At 39.7% G+C, this 25663-nt stretch overlaps 2 protein-coding genes across 2 annotated transcripts in view; one reads left to right on the top strand and one right to left on the bottom strand.

The window, feature by feature from the left end:
* Positions 1-11602, top strand: part of SLC5A1 (solute carrier family 5 member 1) — a 29771-nt gene extending 18169 nt beyond the window's left edge. Inside the window, 12 exon segments of the mRNA XM_040576837.1 lie at positions 1245-1350; positions 1598-1678; positions 2058-2081; positions 2084-2277; positions 3295-3430; positions 4305-4412; positions 5479-5629; positions 6191-6359; positions 9069-9234; positions 9237-9283; positions 9598-9699; positions 10553-11602. Coding sequence (XP_040432771.1) covers positions 1245-1350; positions 1598-1678; positions 2058-2081; positions 2084-2277; positions 3295-3430; positions 4305-4412; positions 5479-5629; positions 6191-6359; positions 9069-9234; positions 9237-9283; positions 9598-9699; positions 10553-10681 — 1413 coding nt within the window. The 3' untranslated portion in view covers positions 10682-11602.
* Positions 11603-18202: 6600 nt separating this feature from the next.
* RSPH14 (radial spoke head 14 homolog) overlaps positions 18203-25663 on the bottom strand; it is a 92278-nt gene continuing 84817 nt past the window's right edge. Inside the window, exons 4-6 of the mRNA XM_040577149.1 lie at positions 21461-21685; positions 20504-20635; positions 18203-19791 (exon numbers count right to left, since the gene is read on the bottom strand). Coding sequence (XP_040433083.1) covers positions 19550-19791; positions 20504-20635; positions 21461-21685 — 599 coding nt within the window. The 3' untranslated portion in view covers positions 18203-19549. The remainder of the gene's footprint in view (positions 19792-20503; positions 20636-21460; positions 21686-25663) is intronic.

Here is a 25663-nt window from a genome sequence, read left to right on the forward strand (position 1 = left end):
TGCCACGACATAGCTTCAGCATCTCTGGAACGAAGAGGGTTTCTTCTTCCAGCATCTCCCAGCTAGCCAGGCTGGATAACCGCTTATTAGTATATCTGCCCTGCCTTACCTCAGCCTAGCTGTGGACAAAACCAGTCCGAGTCACTTTTTTGTGATCACAGGCTCTGCGATTCCACCACCAGGCCTTTGGAATCTCCCACTCTTCCAGCAAGCTGCCATCTGGCATCTGCCCTGAAGTAATTGTGTGTGCAGGCCTTATCCCAGAGTGCACACATCTTTGTCTCACAGAGCCTGCACATGGACAATTTCTGTTCCTTGGTTGAAGCAGTGTTTTGTAGCTCCTGAGCTTGCTGAACCTTCCTGAGGACTTGTCCTGTTAAGTGAGGACATGACCCTTTGTAGAGCCGCACTGGGAGGTGTGCTATACAGAAAGAAGGCATTCAGGTGGGATTGGATGTGAGTCCATGTGCTAGACGCTCAGGAGGAGATGCAAACCTCTAATGAAAGGATGGTTAACAGTAATGTATTAGAAGTGCACTGGGGTAGATTATTCTGACTGCAAATTTAGGTAAATAGCCTTGATGCAAATTATGTCCAAATCAGGAAATTACTTCCTGTGATTAATATCCCAGTAAATAGTGTTATTCTGAAACCTGAACAATCCCATTTTTACCCAAGAGCTAAAGGTCTCTTCTGTTAGCGAACTGCATGTCAATTACTCCGACAGGAACTTAAAAATAGCAATAAAATTTTTGCCTTTAATTCCATTTGTCCTGAACCAGTGAAACTGGCTATACTACACGTATGTAAGCAATAAAGGCAATTTGAGAGACTTACTAGCATTAAAGGAAGAGAACCAAGCTATGGCTTGGAGGTGTCACAGAGTCCATAACTTGGACATAGCAGTAAGTGTAATCCTAGCTTTAAGTAATTCTTTATTAAACAGTTTCTCAGTATGGAAGCTCACACAGTAGAGGAGGTAAATATATCTAGCTAAAATGAGCCATTGCAAAATATTTGGAGATTCTTAGAGAAGTGTTACAGTTCTTTCACCGAAAGGACCATAGTACTGAGAAGAGACTGGCAGTTGCAGTAGAATGGCCTCAGTTTTTATTTTGTACTTTTTTTGTGCAGTACTCTAAGAGGGTAGTGTAGTTGTGTATTTCAGTACCATAATCACAAACGTGTAATGTGCCATCATGTAGAACTTAAGCCTTGCCTAATCTGTCATTTTTATCTTTTAGGCAGACATATTCTCTGGAGCTATATTTATACAGCTGGCCATAGGACTGAATCTTTACTTGGCCATTATTATCCTGCTTACTATTACTGCTCTTTATACCATCACAGGTGAGTTTGCAGAGCAGTGTGATAAAATAAAAAAGTTAGGGGATCCAGAAAAAAGAAAACAGGAAAGGTGGGTAAGAGGGGAGAAATGAAAACCTGAAAGGGGTGTGTGTTTACAGTGGTCTTTGTCTGAAAGAGACAGGTGGTGAGAAAATAAAAATAAAAATAATTTAAACGAATTAAAAAGGATTTTCACTGAGTTGTTTGCACAGGGACTAACCTATTTGTTTTGACATGTCTTTGCCATTAGGTGGCCTTGCAGCTGTGATTTACACAGATACCTTGCAAACGTTTATCATGGTTGTGGGATCTTTTATTCTTATGGGATTTGGTAAGTAAATCAGATGAATTAAACTGGAATGTTCAACCACAAATCCCACAGTGCCTATGGAAATGTATCCTGCAGTGTGGAACCCTATTATCTTAACCAGCAGATTTCAGTTCATACACCTATTTATCAGGGAATAAAATAGCCATGTTGTCAAGCCCTTTAGTTATCGAGACCACTACATTCCAAAGTACAGGGGAATGTATAAAATCTGTAGAAATAAGGGACACCTTCATTGTGTACTGTTTTCTGAAAATGTTGATGCATACTGGTTAGGGTTTTTTTACATCTATATTACAGCATTTTTCTCCTCACATTCTCTAGCTCTATTTGAGATTTCAGTATTATATACCTTATTGCTACTTTTACTTCTACTTTTCAGCATTTAAAGAAGTAGGAGGGTATGATGCTTTATGCAGAAGTATATGGAGGCAATTCCATCCAATATCTCCGATGGAAACATTACAATTAATAGGTCATGCTACACACCTCGGGAGGATGCCTTTCACATCTTCCGAGATCCTGTCACTGGAGATCTGCCATGGCCAGGACTGGTCTTTGGTGTGAGCATCATTGCTCTGTGGTACTGGTGCACAGATCAGGTAATGTGGAAGCTAAATGCCTTGGAAATGCAGAACACAAAATTCTGCAGTCTAGTTTGATCCAGGGGTCTTGTTTATTTCTTCTCTTCCCCACTGTAATTCAAAGCCAGGTTACAGAAATGGCAGTTAGTTCTAGTCAGTGAATAGACTAGTCAGTGATTTTTCAGCTTCTGTTTTCTACACTCCTCGTGTACTAAATGGCTCAATTTTGAGGATATTATTCCATATGTACGCAAGAAATGGAATTGTATTCTTTCAATTCTTCTTATACAATGCCCAGCAGATACAGTATATAATTCCTTTTTTTTTTTTTCCTCCCTATGTGACCATGTACAAAACCAAGAAGAGAGGTTGCAATGTGAACATTTTCTTAAGAAACCATGCATTAAATGATCTCAGTTGGACTGGGATGATTCTCCATTCAGTAATCCTAGTTTTGTTTTCTGTTTGTGCAGCTTCCATCTTTGCATGCACAGTCTTGGGAGGATATTCTTTATATATCATTTTTTTCAGTCTGGAGTCTCTTTCCCTCTCCTTCTTCCTTGTCCCTAAGACTACCATCCAGTTTCCCTGGGAGATCACACTGACATAAGAATAGGAAAGTATGCTCCTGCAGCTATGACATGTGAATGTGCCCAGTCTCTAGGAAGTGATCCATCTGCCTTCTAAATTGTGGGAAAGATAATCTTTCATATTTATAAAACAAATAAATCTAAAAAGGCAATGTAATTAACTGTTCATTCCGTTTTGGCTTTTTAGTCTGCTTTAAGAACATCTTGTGAGAAAGAGCCTTAGCTCTTAAATATATCCTGAATAAATTATATTTCCTTTATTTATTTTAAATGTCTTTTTTATGTAGCTTGTGTTTTTTTCTAGTGATAGGAATTGTAAACAGACTCTTCCACTATCACACAGGTTAAGAAGTACCTTGTGTCTGGAATTTGGCATAGTGTGTTTATGGAAATGGAAATGATATTCTTGATTGAGTTAGATGTACTTGCTATGTCTCACTGACAGGTTATTGTCCAAAGATGTCTCTCCGGCAAGAACATGTCCCATGTGAAGGCTGGATGTGTCATGTGTGGATACCTGAAGCTCTTGCCCATGTTTATCATAGTGATGCCTGGAATGATCAGCCGAATTTTGTATACAGGTATGCATATGTATACAGGAATGCAAATTTCTTCTTGCTACCAATTTCTCTCAATTTCCTATTCTCCGTCCCTTTATATTGTCATTTTGTCATCCAAATTGTCCAGGCACATGTGTGCACAAATACTAACTACCCTGTGATAAGCCACAGGCTTTTCTCATTTCTCGGATTCAAGGGTTCTGCTAATGCTATTATTGTCCATTTTAGGAAAGAGAAATTCCATAGTGTCCCTCTCCACTTGTCTGCTATAGCCCTATTCTGGCTGAATGAGTGGAATGTCCAGGATTGATACTCTGGCAATAGAAAGAAGAGGGTCACAGTCACAGCATATATATATATATATATATTTAATATATATATAAAAATATATATATATTTCTCATGGATAGTCCTGAGTGCAGTGTGGGGGCAGTGCCAGTCTCTCTTCTTTCTGTAATATATATATATATTTTTTGTCATGGATAGTCCTGAGTGCAGTGTGGGGACAGTGCCAGTCTCTCTTCTTTTTGTAACCATCCGTTTGTTTAACAGCAGGGCAATGGAGAGATGTTCAGGTTAGAGGGAAGTGTCTTTGTGTTCCTCTGTTTGTTTTTTGAGTTGCTCTTTTTGTGTTATTCAGTCCTGGTCTGACAAATTAATCCTGATGTTTTTTGACCTGCAGCACTTCTTAGTATTTTTTTTTTATTATTTTTTAGACAGAGGAAAGGGAGGATGGGCTTAGAATCATCTTCTTCCCTGCTAGCAGACTAAGAATGATATAGAGCATGTCAATCCAGTGGTTTTTCACAGATAAATTTTAGAAACTACTAATTTGGAAGCAATCTGTTGTTAATATATAATCTTGTCTAACCCTGTCTCATTTTCCTCTTCTCAGATGTGGTGGCTTGTGTTGTTCCTGATATCTGCCGGAAGGCCTGTGGCACTGCAGTTGGCTGTACCAATATTGCTTATCCAAAAATGGTAGTAGAACTTATGCCAAATGGTAAGACATTGTCTCTATTTGTTTTAGGAAAGGTGAAGGTGCTAGACTGTAAATGTAGGTAACAGAGCCCAAATCTCAGATTTATTTTATTATTTTATTTTTTTCTAAAAATTTTTACTATTAATCAAAGGGGTAGTCTTTATTAGTTGTGGCTGTAGGTGCAATATAGATACTTGCTGACAATATCACCTTTCAGTTGGCAGACACTGGGTGATGAAATGGTAATTGTGCTCCCTTTCTGTGAAGGTTAAAAGTAACCTACTTTGCCAGTGGTTTATAGAAGACTGTCACTGTCAGGATTTCTGAGCTGGAGGCATACACCTGTAGGACTTCTGCTAAACCCACTGAGGTGGGAGGAGAAGATATCCTGTATCCACATTGTCCCGTATAACGCCTGCTCAATGAGAGAATAAGGCACCAATCCATAGAGGACTAAGTATACATACAGGGAAGAAAAACTTCTGCAGAAAACCCCAGAGCTGATTCATAAGGCTAGAAAAAACAGATTATGTATTATGCAAACCATAGTACTTCCCTGATTTCTTTGTACTTCCCCATTGTATTATAATAACCATTGTACATAATGTATTGTACAATGTGTTGTACTGTATGCTATAGTACTTCCCCATACTATGTTGACTAGATCATACTGTTTGGAAAAGTTGTTTACCCTGATTTTTAATCAGTAAAAGAAACTTTTGTCAAGTACACTGGTTTACAAATTGTGCTTACAGGCAAAATTAGCACTGGAGAAATTATATTTATAACTCTTGGGGAAAATCTACTTAGTATTTTTTTTTTGTTTCAGCGTGTAATCAGAAAGCATTCACAAAAGAAGTACCTGTGTTCTAAAAGCTCAAGTGTTGCTCTTATCACTGCTGTAAATAGCTTTTACAAAGCTCAGCAGACATCGCTCTGTATTGCAAGAGAGTGGCAGGCAGGCATCAGCACATAAATATAACCACAGCTGGTTGACTTGAAAGGGTCAGACAAGCTCTATGACACATACTGAGATTCTTCACCGAATGCCTGTCTCAGTTTATGTATGGAATATTTCATTTTTCAGGTCTGCGAGGTCTGAGGTTGTCAGTCATGTTGGCCTCCCTTATGAGCTCCTTGACTTCCATTTTTAACAGTTCTAGTACATTGTTCACTATGGACATTTACACCAAAATTCGAAAACGACCATCAGAGAAAGAGCTTATGTTGGCTGGAAGGTAAGGTGGAAAGGTAGCAAACAACTAGATGCGTTACAGACTGAAGTCTCCAAAAAGTGCCTGAGTGAAAAACCTGCATTTGCAGTGTTCAGGCAGTGCAGCAGTGGCCTCCTGTGGCCATCCAGGCAGTCCCATGTACGCTTCCCTTTTGGATATTGTAAGACAATAAATTCCAGACCTTATTTTCCAATTTAATTGACAGTGGCTAATTTTCAGCGCTTACTTCCTACTGCTATTCAAAAGGACACTATTTAAGATATCTTTGTAGCTTTACACTACACCATACTTGGCATCAATGAACTAGTCTTCTAGCCGATTTGTTATTGATTCAAAGGACAAACAAGGAAAGAAGTGTTTTCCTGTGTTTCGATTGCATGTTTAGCTATATGCCGACCGATACTTGACAGACAAATCCAGCTTGGATTTCTTGACCATTTTCGTTGATTTGCTGGCTGAAATACAAAAATGGGTATTTAAGTTATGATTAATTGATGTGTTTTTTTAGTTGTTGATAGATGCTTCAAAGCAGATGGCTAATTGAATATCTGGCTATGTTTACAGGGCATTTATGTTACTTTTAATTGGCATCAGCATTGCCTGGGTTCCTGTGGTGCAGTCAGCTCAAAGTGGGCAGCTCTTTGATTACATTCAGTCAGTTACTAGCTACCTGGGACCTCCCATTGCTGCCGTCTTCCTGCTTGGCATCTTCTGCAAGCGGGTCAATGAGCAGGTAAGTACAAATTCGGAAAGAAATATGCTGCATGTTGCTCTAGTAATCTTTTATGATATTGGTCATCAAACTATTTTACCAAACATCTCACCTTTCACCTTCATCTTGAACACTGTATACTTTTGTCAACAAACTTTTTCAACAAACATGGTGTTGTTCCATCCATTGTTTTCAATTGCATTTAGGATTCAGTCTGGGAATTTATTTTGATTCTTAGAGCAGTAAACTGAGAAATGTGTACTTAATCCATATTTAAGTAAGTAACTCAGAAGGCATGAGGTTCTGGTATGTGTTTTGATAGGACCATGGGCCAGTCACAGTAATTGGGCAATTAACATTCTGAAAACTCAATACATTATAACATTCAGTAACATTCTGAAACTCCATACTCAGGAATTCAGTGTCTTTCCTATAATTCTAGGAATAGCAATACTTGCCAATTGTTTGAGTTGCTCTGAGGAGATTGATTTTCATGAGGAACGCTAACAGAGAGAATGTAGTTTGTGTTTTTTGAATTTGGCTGAAAACCTTTTTTCACTGTTTTTCCTCAAGACCAGTTCAGTGGTTATTTTTGTGTATATCCAAAAAAAAAATGGTTTATACGCTAAAGGATGTCCTATGTCCTATTCCAATATGGCTATATCTCACAAACGGATTAAATCTTTGTGTCCTTCGTGGAAATCTGTCATTGACTTTAGCTGGAATTTTGCCTGAGTAAGAATTTAGTATAATCCTCATGGTTGTGTATACTGCGCGCTTTCGATTTGGATAAATAGGGGAGGAAAACATCAGAGCTTTTGAGAAGTGGGGCCTTGCATAAGATAAGCAATTTACAGCATTGGAGTTATATGATATATCAGTATTTCTTGTTGAGAATCGTTCTTCTTTTAGCTAGAAATGGGATTAACTATCTTGTCTTTCTGACTTTGACCATTGAATAATTAAACTTTTTTGTTCTTAAACCCAGGCATTAAAAGTCGAATATTTTTAAATTGGGATTTGTAAGTTTGTGTACTGTCATCAGTTACGTGACTTTACAAAGTCACAGAACGGTTGAAATCGGAAAGCACAGATGAACTAGTCCAACCCCCAACTCAATGCAAGATTAATAAGAGCAGGTTGCTCAGGTCCTGTCAGTTAGGTTTTCAAATTATTCAGGAATGGAATCTCCATAGCCTATCTAGGCAACCTGTTCCAATGCTGAATCACCCTTCCAATAAAAAAAATAAAAATAAATCATCCGTTTAAACAGAATTTTCTGTATTGAATTTGTGCCCAGACATATGTGTCTTTTATACTTTGGGCTAAAGCCACAGCCAAATGAATGTAACTTCAGTGAAATTACTGGAACCTTTTATTATTTTTCCAGCTATGATTTGGCTTTGTGTTTGTTATTTCCAGGACATGCAGCTGTAAATGAAACAGATGCTTATGATCAGCCTTAACTCACTTCCAGTTCACTTTCTTGAGGCTCTAAGTCTGAGCTTGAGATGCTCAAGTTGGTCTCTGAACTGCTAGCCTTGTTAGGGCTGTCCAGCATAGGGCTAGATAGATACAAAATGCTATGGGTGAACAATTGGCTGTTGAGTTGGGCTCAGATGGTGTAGAAATTGGGTTACATCAGGCTGGTGGCCAGTCACTAGTGGGGTTCCACAGGGCTCCATTTTAGAGACAGTTCTCCTTAATGTTTTCATAATGACTTGACTACAGGACTCGAATGTATACTAACTTGTGGATGACACTAAATTGGGAGAAGCTGTTGACTTCCTCAGGGGTGCAAAGGCCTTGGAGAGAGATTTTTACAAATTAGAGGGCTGGGCAATCGCCAACTGCATGAAGTTTAACAAGAGCAAGTGCAAGATTTCGCACCTGGGACAGGACAACCCTGGCTGTACATACAGATGGAGAGATGAGAGGATGGAGAGCGGCCCCATGGAAAGGGATCTGGGCTTTAGTTGACAGCAAGTGAGTCTAAGTCAACAGTGTGCCCTGGCAGCCAAAAGGGACATGTCCTGGGGTGCATTGAGCACAGCACTGCTAGTGGTTGAGGGAAGGGATTGTCCTGCTCTGCTCTGTGCTGGTGCAGCCTCACCTCGCGCACTGTGTGCAGTTTGGGTGCCACAATATAAGAAGGACATAAAGCTATTAGAGTGTCTTAAGGAAGGCTATGAAGATGGTGAAGGGTCTAGAGGGCAAGAGGTATGAGGAGCAGCTGAGGTCCCTTGGTTTGCTCAGCGCAGGCAGAGCAGGCTGAGGGGAGGCCTCATGGCGGCCTGCAGCTTCCTCACAAGGGGAGTGGAGGGGCAGGCGCTGAGCTCTGCTCTCTGGGGACAGTGACAGGACCCGAGGGAACGGCATGGAGCTGGGACAGGGGTAGGGTTCAGGCTGGGTGTCAGGAAAAGGTTGGCTGCACTGAGAGGGTGGTTGGGCACTGGAACAGGCTTCCCAGGGAAGTGGTCAGGGCACCAGGCTGCTGGAGTTCAAGCAAGTCTTTGAACCACCACTCTCCGACATAGGGTTGATTTTTGGGTGGTCCTGTGTGGACCTAGGAGCTGGAATTGATGATCCTTGTGGGTCCTTTCCAACTCAGGATGTTCTGTGATTCTATGATTCTACCTCTTTGTTTCCTCCAGCAACTATTAACAGCTTAGAGCTCATTTCCGTGCCTGAAATTATGCATTTTGATAACTTCTATCACTTTGTCTGCAGGGTGCCTTCTGGGGCCTGATCTTTGGGCTGCTAGCTGGACTCAGCAGAATGATTACAGAGTTTGCCTACGGAACTGGCAGCTGTGTGACACCTTCCAACTGTCCATTCATTATCTGTGGGATTCATTATCTTTACTTTGCAATAATTCTTTTTGGAGTTTCTGTCATCGTATCCTGGCAGTCTCCTTCATGACTAAGCCCATTCCTGATGTACATGTGAGTATTATTGCACTCCTGCTCCTAGAGACATGGAAATAAGTGAAATCACTAGTTTTAAGCACTGTTACTTGGTTTATTACTGCCTGGCATCTCAGCTATCAAATCATACAGTCCTTGTAAGAAAGCGAAGGAAATAGTCTTCATTTATCTGTCACAGACCTTCAGTGACTACTAATAATCTTAGATGCTGACTTCACAGACATCTGGGGTGCCGTGATCCTACAGCTTGTTGTATGCTGGACAGACTGATTTGTTTCTATGTACAAGGCTGTACCTTTGTAAACTCTTTTTTTTTTTCTTTTTCATGGCAGCTTTACGCTTGTGCTGGTCCTTGCGGAACAGCAAAGAGGAACGTATTGATCTTGATGCAGATGATGAGGAGGACATACCTGATGAAAAAGATGAGGAGTCAGGTAATTGCTAAATAACTTATGTTGCAATATCTGTAGATGCTATCAATATACTTGAGAATCCCTATTCTATTCCTGAAGGGACAATAACGTGCACGGTATTTAAAGAACAACATGCCTACCTCCAGTAACACCAAAAACACAACCCCGCATATTTAAAGGACTAGTAAGGTGCCTTCTACCAATCTATCAATCTTAGTGTAGATTCAGAAGTAAAGGGAGAAATTCTTATTCTTAGATAGCTAGTTGGTAGTCCTATGTCTAAAACAGTAGAGATGCTTTAGGTTAGAAGTGGTATACCTTGGCAGACACTGCATACGACTCTAGCAGTTGGAATGAAATAAAGAGAATTCTTTTGGAAATAGTGCGTAGTAGCCAGGATCGAAGGTGTAAAGATGTGGTGGGGAGGAAAAATGAAAGTGAATTGCCAGACATCCATCTGGGAAAACCATCAGCTTTCTTTGCTTGGCTTTTGGATCTGCGGTCAAGTTCTTTTTCATAAGTATCCTAAAATTAATTTTTAGTTGGCTTTTTAATTTGAAGTGTAGAAAGTACTGAAAAATGGAGATAACAGGTTAAGCTTTGCAGCATGGTCTGCTTCTCAAATACCTGATCAAGTCTCCATGCTACAAAAGGCCCTCTTGCACCATTTTAGAAAAATCACTTTTTTTTTTTTCTGGCTGAGCTGTAAAAACACATTATCTGATTCTTGCTGCCTCATATAAATGTTTCCATGCAACTAAGACCATAACCAGAGCTGCTATATTAAATATAGGAAGGTCCTCAGTCATAGAGAACTTCTAGTGCATGCAGTGGTCTGTGCTTATGTTCATGACCAGTGTGTTATTCCTTCCAGTTTCAGAGGCAGGTGAAAGAACCAGGATGCTTAAAGAAAGCTTACAATGGTTCTGTGGCTTCTAGACCAACAAAAAGGACCCAAACTCAGCAGGAGGAAGAGGAAGCATTGAAGGAGGAAACTGACTGACACAACAGAAGTGCCACTTTGGAGGAATGTTGTGAATGTCAATGGCATATCCTATTGACTGTGGCTGTATTTTGCCATGCCTTTTTGCCATAAACCTCTGATTACAGTTCTGAAATTGTACTGTATTGTCAAGCAAAAACACTGACTTGTAAAATTTACAGTTAGACACATTTAGTATTTTCATGGTCTAAATTTGTTAAAATCAGGGTGATTTACTCACTGATTTTGTGATCATAATTTCAACACTCTAAAGATCAAGGACTACTGAGATTTCAAGAGAGAGAATTTCCATTTAGAAATTGAATCATTCCAAGTTCAGAAATTTTCCATCCAGTATTCTCTCTTCTTGTGATACATTTCATATTTTAGGTGCAGAACCAAGGTTGCTTGAACTGTATTCATGAGCCCATATATCAGGGTTTGTGAACTATCTGAACTACTTTTATCTTTGATACTACTTTAATTTTCAACCATTTCTCTTCTGATCATGCATTTTTTTCTTTTTCCTACAATAATTTGATTACTAAGACAAACAAACAACTGAGGGACTGTATGGATTCAAGCTAAAAAATCACTTTTGTTCCCTCCAAGTACAGAATATCTTAAGTAAAGGATTTATGTATATACTGATATATTTGACACTATCCGTAACTTTCCATTATCGCTTTTTTCCACTTTCACGTTCTATGATCATTTTTCATTCTGCTGTGTTTCTCAGTAATGAGTGGAACACTAACCATCTGAAATGATGCCTTTTGAAATTAGGCAAAACATTAATTCAATGATCCTAATAAGAATTCTACTTATGATAGATTCTTTGTTTAACGTTAACTTCAAAGGTCCCCCTCTTGTATATTTTAATATGTAACTGTACTTGAATGTGAAGCTTTTTTTACTACAAAATGCATATATCTATATACATACAGCACATTATATATATGCACATATATATTATGTATTAAAATATATGTATGTGTGTATATATTTATTTATTTATTACTGATTGATTCCTGTCTTGGAATGTCCAAGTTGATATCTCTACCTACAGTTATTAGGACCTCTTGATCCTGGAGATGGTGTTAATATATTGCCTCTCTATGAACTGTACTACAAAACAATCCATAAACATCATTAAAAGCTCAAAGCATCAGAATGCTGGTTTGCATTTGCTTTCCAGTGCCTTTGAGAGCTTTTGTACTATTTCTCTGAAAAACTGTGAATCTTTCTTCCGAAGACTTTTCAATAAGAATATAATTCATGCTGTATGAAACTTCAGTAGGACGGTATGAGCTAACATAAACAGTTCCTGAAGGAGGAACAGTCACACCTGTGGGACCACAGCCAAATCAGTCTGATTGTCTCCAATTGGTAAGTTTGAAACCAGCTGGATAAACAGGAGAAGGCAGATGTAACTCTTCAAGGCAAAAGCAATAGATCTTATCATCTAATTCAGCTTCTTGGGAAATCAAGTACAAAAAGAAGACGACAGTTGCTGTAGTCAAGCTACAGCACAATGCCTTGTTGCTATTGCACATTGCTGCATTGTTGCAAAGCATCTCAGTGTGATGTGTCTTCCACAGCATTCTATAGCAGGATGCATCAGACTTGCAATAGGTGCATCTAAATAGGAAGCCAGGATCATCTCTGTCCATGCTACACCACATCGCTGCTAACTCTGCAGCTTGATCACTCTTACTTTGTAATCTTCTGACAGTGTCTTTTTCTTCATTTGGATCTAAAATCAAATGATCTGCTGCTCTTCACTGTATAATGTCTGCAGTATACAGAAAGGGTTTGCATAGGCCAGATTAAATCATCGCTGTTATAAATACCACTTGCAAACCTTTTTCTTACAGTTAATACAGTAATATAGTATTTTAAAGACCATGGACTTAATCATATTAATGGATTATGAAGACTTGTATGTATTTAAAGATTTGTATGTTTTGAGCATTTGGTGTCCACAAAATGATGGATTTGTTATATATGTAATGGAAGACAGAGAAACTTATTTGGTGTCTAGGTTTGGCTCTGGGTAATAGTAATGGACAGCAAATAAGAAAACTTCCAGAAGAGATTGCCCAGATCCCTCTTTGTTCATGCTCTGTTACAAAAATAAAATATGGTGAAATTACATGGCCATTTGGCTAAAGACAAACAGCACAAATGAATCCTAGTAGGCTGAACAGTCTTTAGATGACCTCCTTGTTAATTGGTCACTGTCACTTCATTTTCTTTCCAGGGTAAAGTATTTTGAAAAATTAATTTTAATACGGACATTCATTGTACATCCTCATCAACCTGCTTGGTTCAGATCCTGAAAACTGGATATTGTTAGAGGCCAGGGTTCAAATATTTATGTGGAGTTTGACTTACTCTTTAGGGTAGTCCTCTAATTTTGTAGAATTGCACAATGCAGGGCAGTTTTCCTGTGGACAATTGATAAAACCTTTACTTTATATTAACAGTTAAATGCCACCTCAGGTTGGTAGGTATTGCATTCAAGAGCAGCTTCATGATTTTAAGGAAGAAAGTGGCTTTTCTTCAGTTCTCAGTGGAACTGTGTCTGTGTTGTAGCTGTTGCTGTGGGGTACTCTCAGACAAACCCAAAAAGTAGCTTACACAGTCCTGGGCCTTCTCATGCTTTAGAAATGCAAATAGTAAGTGCATACTTGTTCCATGTAATGACTGTAAATTTTGAAGTACTTATAGTTAATGGAGAGACTCCAGATGTAGCCCTGGCTAATAGTAAAACGTAAATGAAAAAAAAAATCAGCATAATACACACTCTGTCTTGGGTGATCCTGAGACATCTGGCTTACGCTGTCAGGTTAGATGTAGGGTTACAACTTATTTTAACGGCTTTTAGTTAGATATAAAGTATTTTAAATGAGCAATACAAAAGAAATTAAATACAATTAAAAAATCACATAGTAGCACTGTAAGTCAATTGCAACACTGCTATGTAAAGAACACATTCCAAACAAATCAGATCTTTAATTTAAGAACGACTATATCATTTATTTCCAAGCCAATCCTGGAAAGGGTAACCACTCTTCATTATATTTCATTTTTCTGTACTACTCAACAAATGTATCCAAGTACCTTGCAAATGTTAATTACTTTGGTTATGAGAACTCTCTGCTCTTAGAACTCAGAACTTGGTCTTATTCCTGTTTTGTTAAGGGAAAAGCTCAAGCACCGACTTTGGAACAGATGTGCAGTAATCACCGCCTGTTTTGACCAAAATGCCCATGGTGAATAAAGGCTAGCCCAAGGCTGAGTTCTTTAGGTGCAAGTGACTGTGGTGAACTGAGTAACATCAGCAGCTGCGACTGTGAATTGGCTCGACCCTGCTTGGGTCACTTTCTCCACTGGCAAAATAGGAATGTTCATGTGAAGTTAAAACCTGACACAGAATGGGGAGCAAAGAGAAATGATAATACGTGTTATCACTAGTGTTGGCTGACATTCAGAGAAATGCTATAGAGCCTTGGTTATTGTCTTTGAAGAACTCTTGAGTTCATTTGTTTGAAGGACTGGATTGGAGGAGCATTACAAACCGATATTCCAGGGGTCACGCTGCAGAGAGAAGGGTGACTCAAAGGTTGTGGTCACAGGTAAGTTCTTCTGAAGGAGGGCTGCTGTGGTTGTTTTGTTTGTTTGTTTTTAATGTAACGCTCTACTGCCTAGCTGCAGGTCTCTGCAGGTGTTCTGCACGTGCAGGTTACTGTGAGGCAGCAAAAAAAACGAGGAAGAGAGCAGCCGCTTCAGCTTCCCTTGTTTAACCTGAAATGCAGCATCACAGGTTTAACAACAGAGGGCGATACATCGCCAGATGAGCAACTCCAGGACCAACAAACAATTCTGGTGATTCACAGCATTTTTTAATGGAGTGTGTATTGCCTGTTCTAGAGAACTTAAAGGCTTGGAGTAAAACTTGACTCACTCCGACATCTCGTTGTTCCGATGGAAAGAGTACAATGAGCAGTAGTGCCCAGGTTATTACCCTTATTATTAATAAAGCAGGTGGCTTATTTTTCCTGGTGAGGAACACTACATCTTGTTGTCAGCTACCATAGCCAGCTGCACGAGCAGCAGTTTCCATGAAGTTACCACACCTGCCTTCTCCTCACCTGGCAGTGCTTAGGGCTAGAGCAGCTGGAGCCAGCTCCCCTGCTCTCCTTAGGGTACCTGGGAGAAATTCAAGCTCAGGTAAGTGTGAACTCATCCTTACTCCATGTAGCATTTTTACTTACAGTATCAGAGCTTATGACTAGAAACTTTATTCAAGTTACATTTAAAACAAACTATTATAATCATTTTTCACTCACTCGAGTTTACAAACTTTGACAGAAATAGATCCTGGGCTTGAATTTTTTCAGCATATGAGTTTTGCATGTAGTCACAAAAAACACATTCTGCCCCTTCTGGTTTAATGTAATAACAGCCAAATTTGTGGGCTCTTTAGACAAATCTCTCACTTCTATGCATTTTTAATTTGAATTTGATCTTTTTTTTTTTTTTTTAATACAAAATACAGTTTTGGCAAGCAAAAACACTCCCTGCTTTGGGACATGGAGAGATTAAATGTAGCTATTTCCCAAAACAGGATTTATATGAGAACAGAATGGTTTCTAGCTCCTGGACTTTTGAAAACAAATGCGGACAGGGAAATGAATCTGTAGTTGCAAGAAGAAAGGTATGATATTCTTAACTTTCTGGAAACTTATCGGGAAAAAATGATGTTAAACTTTGCATTCAAAATGAGCTCTACCTGTGAGGAATGTTGCATACCAGGCTGGTATATATGAGGGTCTCACTTCCATGAACTCCTGGAAACTCCCATGTTCTCCTCCTGGTATCACAGAATTGTTGGGCAGCTGATTTGAAAACTTGATCTGTGTAGAACGTAAGCGAATTAATTCCAGTATTGACCGAGGACCACATTAATTTTATCGGGACCTTAATCGTTGTTGGCTTCGAGCCAAAAGACTAATTGTTTCCATGATGTGTTAAAATCTGCTGAGGTGCTGATGCTGTCATAGCGTAGAACACTGTTAGTAGAGCATGTAGTGCTAAAGGCAGACTTGCTCTATACAAAGCATTTCTTTTGAACAATTATTTAATTATAGTATGTGATAGTGTCAGATCCTAGGCGTATATAACTAATATGTTAATTTAAGCATGTATGAAGCAATACAAAAGGATATTTAGCGTTTTTGTGATGAAGTCTATTGCAGCTTTATTACTGAGTCTAATTAACTGGAAGCTAAGTCAGTGCAAGGGGAAGCACTTGTCAGTCATTCTGCTGTGTTTCTTTGATCCACCTGATTGTTTTACTGACACCTAGAGTGCTAACTAATTGGCCAGCCTCAAACATTGAGGGCTGTTTGTCTCTCATTCCAAAGTGGGAAGATAACTGTGGACAGCCCTGGCACTCCCTGTACGCACTGTATTTCAGAACTGGCGCTACTCCTCAGCTGTGTGTTGACAAAAACATGTGTCTAGGGCTAAATCTATGATGTAGAATCATGCAGGCAGGATGGAAAGGCATGTCCTCATTTGAGAAAGGAGAGAATGCTCATAGAACACTCTCAGTTCTCCAGGTTATCCATTTAGAATCACGTAATATCAGGTCATTGTCTTGTTGGGGAAGTTCCTAGGGCATATAACCCTACCTGTTCTTGCCCCTGGACTTGCTATTACAGGGGGTCTTTTCATTTTATCGGAATGTCAGTACTAGAATTCTAGGATGCGTTTTTCATTTTGTTCACTGTCTTAAGGGCAATGTGGTACTCAGCAATTAAGTAATAACTGACAGAAATCAAAATATTGCTAGGATCAGAGGATATCTTGGGTTAACCTATAAATCAGCATTAGTATAACTTCATACATCTTGTTCTCCTTTGTTTCAAGACTTTGTGGTATCTCAGAAGAGAAAGCAAATCCTTCATCATAAGGACTTTATTTTCTTTTTAGGTATGAAAATTCATTAAGTGATTATATGCTTAAATTAGAGAATCTAAGTTAATTTAACAATGGAGAATAAAATTCTGAGAATTCCAAACCTAAAAATCTGGGATTGTTCTGTGTATTTTCTACTTAATTCTTCTTACCCTATAATTTCTGTTTATGCCGCTGAGTGTTTTTTTTTTCCTTTTCTCTTTCAAATATATTTTGGGTCAGCCTGGCTCTTTCAGTTTTTCACCATTATCTTCTCTATTTGTAAAAACTTTTCAAGGACTTTTTCCTGATTGCTTTGATTTCCCCACTACTATCTCAGGGCTCTGATCTTCCATCTTACAGGTGCTGTTTTAAGAGGGAGATTGAGAAATACACTAGCGTCCAAACTTCAGAGCTCAGTTAAGGCTTTGCTCCACTTTTGTACTGTGCATGTGTGTAAGACAAGAATGCTGATGCCATGTTAGAACCTGATTTGGAAACAGTTTATATTGTCTCTAAAGCAACAATCAGGCAGATGTTCAGAGTGCAGTGCTTAAGGTCCAAGTCGGCTAATTTTTTTTCTTGTTAGAGCAGTTCAGTCTGGATGGTCTTATTCCTACATCTGAACAAACTAATTATTTTGCTAACTCATTGAAATGCAATACCTGACTTATCAGGGCAAAGGCTGTGACAGATGTTTGAAATAGAGCCAAAATTATCATTACTGTGTTTTCCTACTGTAGTTCTGTAAGTGTAGGTGAGACTTCCATTCTTCTGTCTCGCACTTATCGGACTGGATGCACTCAGGCATTGATATGTTTTACACGTGAGTGCCTTATGTCTATTGTGCACATAAGTGTGCTGAAAAGGCAGAGTTCCTCCAAGACCCTGCCCAGAGGGAACAAATCCAACTGACTCAATGCTTTTTAAATCACATCTTTATAGGACATGGAAGTCGTCTTCTGGTTAAGCTATGGAAGAGAACCTTTTAACTTTAATCATGCCTGCAGTGGCTAGAATAAGCTTATGATTTGCAGTGGGACACTGGGTTTCTGCAGTAAAAAAAAGCAGCCCTGACAGATAACTCCTGTGTAACGAAGGTGCAGCTTCTGTTTAACTACAACTTGGTAACTTCTGTCTAGAAGAACACCACGTGAGAGCAAATACCTGAGTGAAAATAAATGGGATTTCCTGTGAAGCTGAGTCACCTGCACCATGACGGCTGTCGTGGGCGCTTCTAATGGCCAGAAATTGTCCTGCAAACTTGCTTCATTTCTTCACGCAGGCCTTCTCTTGATGCCTCTTAAATTACACACTAGCAACTGCAGACAGAGGAATTCACAATATCAGTAGTGACCTGCCTTGACTACACAGTGAGCAAAATATTACTGAACTTCCCTTTTCATCTGCTCATCAGCTCTAAAATCAGAAACTACCGTATTTCCTTCAGGCAATTTATGTCTTCTTGGATAGGCTTGTTACAGACAGCTTGAACTTTCGATGTTATATTCAATTCTGTGAAGTAAAATTCATTAGAAAAAACTTTTTTCCAACTAGGGAAGTGACATTTTCAGTTCTCTGTTTTGTTTATCTCCTCATCTCTTTGTTTAGACAGCCATTAATCATAGAATACTGTGGAGTGGAAGGGACCTCTGAAAACTGTCTTGTCCAACTTCTGTTGGACTAGACCATAATATTAGGATTGGCTTTCCTCTCAAACTCTCCCTCTCCCCCCAAAATGAGCCACAATAGCAAAATTCTTCCATTCTGGCAGAACACCTCCATTTTCATTATATTTGTTGATTTATTTTTTTTACTCAAAGGGTAGACCACAGCTCTACAAAAGTACAAAACACCAAGTAATAGCCAAATGCAGAGGCATGTTTGTTCCATAATCTAACCAACTTCAGATCGGGGCTGATCCCTCTTCTGTTGGAGGCACTGGGTTCCCCAGCCACGCTTTCCAAGGGCTACCTCAGTAAAGCCTTGCTGGCTTATTTTCTCCTTACTGTAAGTGTGGATAGCTGCACATGGTGACCCCGAGCCTGGCGCCAAGCACATGGAATGGGAAAGGCTGCCTGCTGAGATCCCCAGCAGGTTAAGAACATGGGCCATGGCTGGAGCTAAGGCTGAGGGAGGGGCTGCAGGCACACAGCAAGAGGGGGCTCAGAAGGGGCCACTGAGGTACAGTGGTGGCTGCTATCAGCTGGGGGCATTGGAGCATCCCATGTATAAACCTCATCACAGGGAGGGATGGGTGGAGGTGCTCTTAGCACAGGACACTGGGGCCCTGCACCAGATTCATTGCTGGCAAGTCTTGTCAGTGACAGAATTTGTTAGAACGGTGCTGAAAAGAATTTGGCTATACTTCAGGCTGGGAAAGCCTCAGACTTCCCTAGGGGAAGCTTTTCTATGACATTGCCATTGATTTTTTCAATGATGATGCTCTAAATGGTTCTAATCCTGTGTTCAACATATGTTTGCAACAAAACTCATGTAAATGCTTTTTGCTAGGTCAATTTCCCACCACAGCCAAGACTGCTGGAGAGGTTAATTATGAACCTTTCTTTCTAATATAATTAGTTATTGATGGTGTCTGACAGGCTGAGATTAAAAAAGAAACAGAAAAAAGAGAGAATACGAAGACTACACACAGTATCAGTTTCTTGTATGACAGAAAAAACTTTGTATCTCAGGAAATAACTCCTGGTGGAGAGTTCTAGACTTGCTACCTTTCCTTTTTCCCCATTGCTCTGCTTGTGACCTGTAAGACAGATGTGAAACAGTTGACAAATGACTTTTCAGGAGTAACTGTTTCTGAGTAACTGAGAAAGAGCTTTGTTTTTGAAGGTCGCATAATCATGCAACTTTTACAGCAAGACAACAACAGAGGGCAATAGATCTCTATGAAACATCACATCTTCAGAAAGGTTTCCATTTGATGACACAGATGGCAATTTTGGCAGCTCTTTTCACCGCCTCACAGGGATCATTCAGACACTGCTGAAACATGTCTGTATGATCTAGGAGTTTCCTGCGGCCCTCCGGTAGCTCAGCCAGCATGGTGAGGGTTTTGATTGCGCTCAGACGGGCTTTGCTGGTTTCCCCAGCAACCAACTTCAGTAAAGGTGGAATGGCTTCAGCACCTAGGGCTGAGAATCTCCCTGTGGAAAAATAAACTGGCTTTAAAATGTGTTATTGCATGTAATCAACAAGATTTTGAATTTCTTCTTTTGACTCCCTGCCCAGTTACAGCTCTGAACACCCAGACTGTGCAGTGTGAAGAGGTAGGACATGCTTTTCTCTTGAAAACCAAAGCTAGCTGCCCGCTAGCTTTTACTTTAAGAGAAAAGATCTTAGTTGACTTTATCTGCCTTGCACATTATTATTTCATTTGCAACAAATTATCTGAGAAGGGTGTGAGACACCAAGTGATAGGATGAGCTATTTTTTGGGGGATTAGATGCCCTTAAGAACATCCTCCATTCCTCTATTTTTAAAGACACTTCAAACACTGAGATCCACGCCTGTGTTGTCTTTGGAAGATGGGGGGGACAGTTGCAGAGGAGGGTTGGAATACAACTACTATATTAAGAGTCTTTATATCTAATTATCACTCATCACACTGAAAATTTAGCAGTTGGTATTTCAGCGTCTTGTAACTTACTTGAGAGAACAACCAGCCTTATTAATATTCACTCCTCTTTTAGCTGTGAGAAACTGCCTATGAAATGTCCTGATCTTACAATTTCTGGCACAGCTTTATGCTACTAAAAACAGAGGATTTTGGGGGGAAGAGAACAAGGGCACAGGTATTAAGTTGCCTTAAAATTGGATTTCTGGACAGCAGCCAACAGAACTGCTTCTTTCTCTTACCCTGAGGTTTAACGGTAGCAAACATCAGTGCTCCTGTTGCGCTGGCTTGGACTTCAGGATCTGTGTCTTCTAACAGGCTCACCAGCACAGGAATAACTTCACCTACCATGACTTTTCCCTCTGGATGGGTACTGTGCAGAAAAATGGTTAAGATGCTTTCTTGAACTGTGTCTGCTAACCATGCAACTACCCACAGCTTCTCCCCATGTCTGGCCCCCTGCAGCGCTCCTTCGTTTCATGACAGTGGTGCTGACACGGTCCTCCTCTCTGTTCTCTTTGGAGTCGATATGTTCTGACTGTTAGACAGATGGCAAGCACCCACTACCCAGCCGCAAAGAAAAGAGAGGGATGTCTGTTTATGCGTGGTGTCTATTAAGTCTACTTGCTGATAAAATACTGATTATTATCATATTAACCTATGTGTGTGGGCTTAATAATTTTAAGGCTATTTTTAGGTGGTGGTTGGATTTTCTCTTTTTACTTTCTATGATACACTGGAGATTGATGGCAGCAGCAAGGAACAGGATGTAGGAAGAAGTGTGCTGGTGCTCCTAATGGCAATTTAGTTAGAAACCAGTTTGTTGAACCCTGAACAGATTCAAAACCAACTGCTATATTAGGGGTCTGCAAGGAATCATTCTTTCAGGTCAATTCTGTCTCTTTCTTTCCAGCTTCTTAAATATGGGGAATATTTAACATGGCCCAGAAGACAAATAATACAGAAAAAAATAGGAGGAGAAGGAACGACTTCTCATCAGCCTCTGCTTTCCTGAGTGATTTGTAGCAGTTAGGATTTTTAGAGGTCTTCAACCTGTGTGTGCATACAGGCTGATATTATTTTCCTTGTGAAATATAACAGCTTCAATGTATAGTGGAATACCCACTGTACAGTAGTAGACTTGATTGAGTTCATTAGCATTTTCTTGGGCTTAAGTGTTACAGATAGATTTCTTTTACCCATTGCTAAAAGGACCCGAGCTGCTTTGCTTCTGATGGTCACCGATGAATGTGTGAGCTTTTCCTTCAGGATGGTAATGGCACCACTTGATAGAGCTTCGGAAGCTTCCACACGCAGACAGTTGGAGAGTGTATTTAGGATTAGCTCCTGGATTTCATCCAACTCAGACTTCAGTTTGAACATAAGTAAGGGAATCAAACCAGCATGCAGTATGTCAGCAGCCCCTGCAGGAGGAGACAGAAGGGACACAGGTGAAGGTATGAGTGCATTTTCTATTTCTGCCTGTACTTTGAATTTTTAATAGGATCAAAATATATATGATAACTCATTTCCTTACACAGATGTGGGACTGGGACATGGAAACTATTACAACACCAGACTGTTCATGAATGCCGTCTTAGCATTGCTTTCTCAGTGAGCTTCCCCAACGGTTCTATGAAGACATCAGCCCAAATAACACCCCCACTTGCTCTGTGTTTCCAGTTCTCCCCACCGTAACATTCTTCCCAGAATTATTCCTGCTAAGAAGACAGATGTAAGGCACCTTATTAACAACTGTTATCTACACCTTATATACAACTATTCTCAACAACAACAGATGCTAAGACAGGCTGAGATGTGAGCCTTTAGAGCTAATACTTTGATACAATTCTCCACTATGGTTTCTGCGGGGAAGTCAAGGTTTTGGAAACCATCAGCTTCCTCACACATTTCTTTGTGGTAGTTCTGTTATGGGGGAAATCACATTTTGAGCTTTCCATCAGTCAGTACACATGCACTATTTCGTAAAGGGAACAGCATCAAAGGTAAAACGATCGTCATCTGCCCTGCAAGTGATGTCTTTGCTATGAACCAGTGACTGACCCTTACACAATACTAAGTCAACACCGAAGGAGCAGTGCCATGGGGAAGCAGAAAGCAGAACATACCTGTCCACAAGCAACTCTCTGAAAACAAAATTCTCCAGCTGTCTTGTTGCTAAGGCTGCTTCTTTGGTTGCCAACAGAAACGTGTCTCCTTTTGAAGTGATTCACATGCAGTTAGATAAGGAAGTTTTGTGGGTAAGAGTCATCGAGGTGTTTTCAAATGAATCTCCCCAGTTAGAGATAAAAGGATGAGTGAGAAAGAGATCTTATTGGCCTTTTGTGGTGCACTGGAGAAATCCCTCAACTTGACAACCAGGTGAAAAACATGATTCTTGACCTAATCTAGAGGTTATTCTGCTGTACACATATCTGAGGTTTTGGTGACATTGAATAATTTCTTATGTTACTAACTTATTAGGATCCATTTTTCTAATGCCAGTGCAAAGAAATGCCCAGGGCTGGTACTATTACAGCTTTTAGTAGAAAAACCCAACTATATATTTATTTTCCATGGAGGTACAAAAAGAAGAACATTCTCAAGGTGCCATTCACACTGTCCCCATACAAGATGTGCTAAAGGAAACCTGCACTATTGCTCTGGCAAGAGACTCCAAGGGAGGTCCCTGAGAAGGAAGCAAAGCTTGCACAGCTGACTCCATCACTTCTCATTAACTAATAACTAACAAGTATCATAGGTGTTCGGATTATAGGCTATAGGTATAGAAGGGCTGGGGGTGGTTATAAGATGACATTCCCTCCTTCCAGTGACTGATTTTTTTTGTGTAGGTGCTTTCCAGATAATTTGTGATATTTTCAAATCCAACTACATCTGGACAATTTGACATTAACGTAATTTCATTCTTTCCATATAAAGTAACATGCTGAATGTAAATGTAAATAAGAGTGGCAAAGAACTCCATGCTCCTCCAGAGCTTTGGGTACCTGTAATTCACACGACACCAATCTGTCTTGGGACAGTGTCGCACAACAAGTTTCATCATATCATTTCATAAGCCAATGCTAGCTCTCGCACAGAGTAGTCAGCATTCCACCTTGAGTCAAAAGAAACCATTGCCTTTCCATTTCTACTATTGCTATAGCATTGTTGACTGTTCTCATGCTTGTAGATACACTTTTTTCTTTCCTAGAGAGGTTCCCATTACTATTTTTTCCATTTGGTTTTGAATATTTAATAGGCTTTTTTTTTTTTAAACCCATCATTTTTTATTTCATTTTTTTCTTTCCTGCACTTCCCTCTTTTACAGGCCTTCCTTGCTGACTTTTTCAATTCCCTTGATTGCTATTTCAGCATGTTCCCTGTAAGTATTCAGCATTCTGGTTTCACGTCTCTGTGTCTGTGTCCTTCACTTATCTTCTAATATGTTCAATTAATATATTCAACTAGACAGGCCTGCTTTCATTGGCCCTTGAGTTTATTCCTTCCATTTAATGTTTATTGACTTTCTTTGACTCAGCCATCTCTCATTCATTGCATTTGCACTTCATAGCTTCTTTTGGTGCTAGCCTTTGCTATTGCACTGCATTCTCAAGTGCCAAATATATAACAAAGACATGTTATGTCTTTCTGTTCCCATAAGCTGGCAAAATAATGTACAGAGCATTGTCTAAACTTTTATTCTGTGGAGCCATTAAGCAGTGTTTATTCTGTGGTCAGAAATCCCTATGTACCTAGTGGATGCTTATTTTGTATGAACACTCAGGCTGTTTTCATTTTTTTTTAATTGCTCTCTCTCTCTCTTTTTTTTTTTTTATAACCAGGCCATCTTTCCTATCTACAGTTTTCGTCAAACTGTCCTATTCAAAATGCTATTGTGCGGCTGGAGGGAGCTTCCCAGATATAAATACAGAAACTAAGATGGATTGTTTGACCTTGTCAAAAGTCTCAATGTGTCAAGAGAAAGAGGGTGGAGAGGAAGGGCCATCAAAAAAAAAAAAAAAAAAAAAAAAAAGAGACTACCTAACAGTGAGATTGAAGTTTCCAGGTGGAAATTCGTCATGGTTTTCTCAAGGGAACCAAACGGTGAAAGATCTAGGGAGGTGAAAAGGAAAAGGGAGGAGACAGAATCGGTGAAGAGTTGTTTGAGAGCTGCTTGTAAATTAGAGCAGTCTCAGATCCTCACTTCTTACAGAACAAGCAATGGGCAGGGAAGGTAAGCTGGTGTTTCCAGTAGTCATATACTATTCTGGCATCCTCAGGGTCTTGACTTTTCATTGAAATGCTGTCCTTTCAGAGGTGCTTTATCTATGCAGAGAGTGTTCCAGATACTCTGGACATAGTGAAGCAGGAGGGAAAAAAAGTTTTCAAAATGCAAATAGTTGTATTTGCAGCTCCATTGTTAACACCATTATTGATCTCTTTCTCTGAGACCTTGTAATCTTCCTTTGGGCTGCTTTTTATCTCAGCACTCATCTCTTCTTCCTCATAGCCCTCTGGCCACTCTCATTCTCCCTTTCCTGACTCTTTTTTAAAATAGACCCAAAGAGGTGTTGCCATTTATTCTGTCCTCTCAGTATGGCTGCAGGGCAAGTAAACAAATCAAATTTTGGAGAAAACAAAGGAGTCCTTTATAGCACATAACAGTGGTGTTTTGTTTTGTTTTTTCAATTACATAGAGCACTTAAATCACATTACAAATTCTTTTCAGTACAAATGTCAGTTTTCAAATCAAAGTTGTTTAAATGTTTGTTTTAATAAGAAGCATGGCCACAGAGAGATGTACAGTGTAGCACCACATAGTGAAATTGTACGTAAACACAGATTCCATATAATGTGGATGTTTTGTTAATTCCTCAGAGGTCTCTTTGAGACGTACAGAAACTATCTGAAATGATTCAACATAGGAAGAGACAGAAAATGAAAAGAAAAGCAGAGCCAGGCGCAGCTGGAGCGAAAAACGCCGCCCTGCATCCTGGTGTGCCAGCAACGCGTCCAGTGCACAGCAGCTGTGAAATCCCAGCGTGGGAGCTCACGAGCTGCAAGTAGCCAAATGATCCTGACAAAATTCCTACACCTAGTGGCTCTCTTGCTGGCAGTTGAGCACGGTTTTAGAGGTAACAACGTGTTTATTAAACTAGTAAGTGCTAGCATACATGATATACATTGAACAAGGCAGTGCTGGTTTAGTGTTGCCTTTCTGAGTGCCAAGATGACAGCAGCAGATCCCTCCCTGGCATACCTTCCTTAATAACTCCTTGCTCGCTACTGTTTAAATTGAAAAAATATTTTATTCTTTAGACTCCCTGAGAAGACTTCTGAGTCACCAGTCACAAGAGCATAGTTTGAGAACCCTGTAGTAGCTAACTTAATGATAAGAT

Source organism: Cygnus olor, chromosome 17, assembly GCF_009769625.2.
Source record: "Cygnus olor isolate bCygOlo1 chromosome 17, bCygOlo1.pri.v2, whole genome shotgun sequence".
Lineage (NCBI taxonomy): Eukaryota > Metazoa > Chordata > Aves > Anseriformes > Anatidae > Cygnus > Cygnus olor.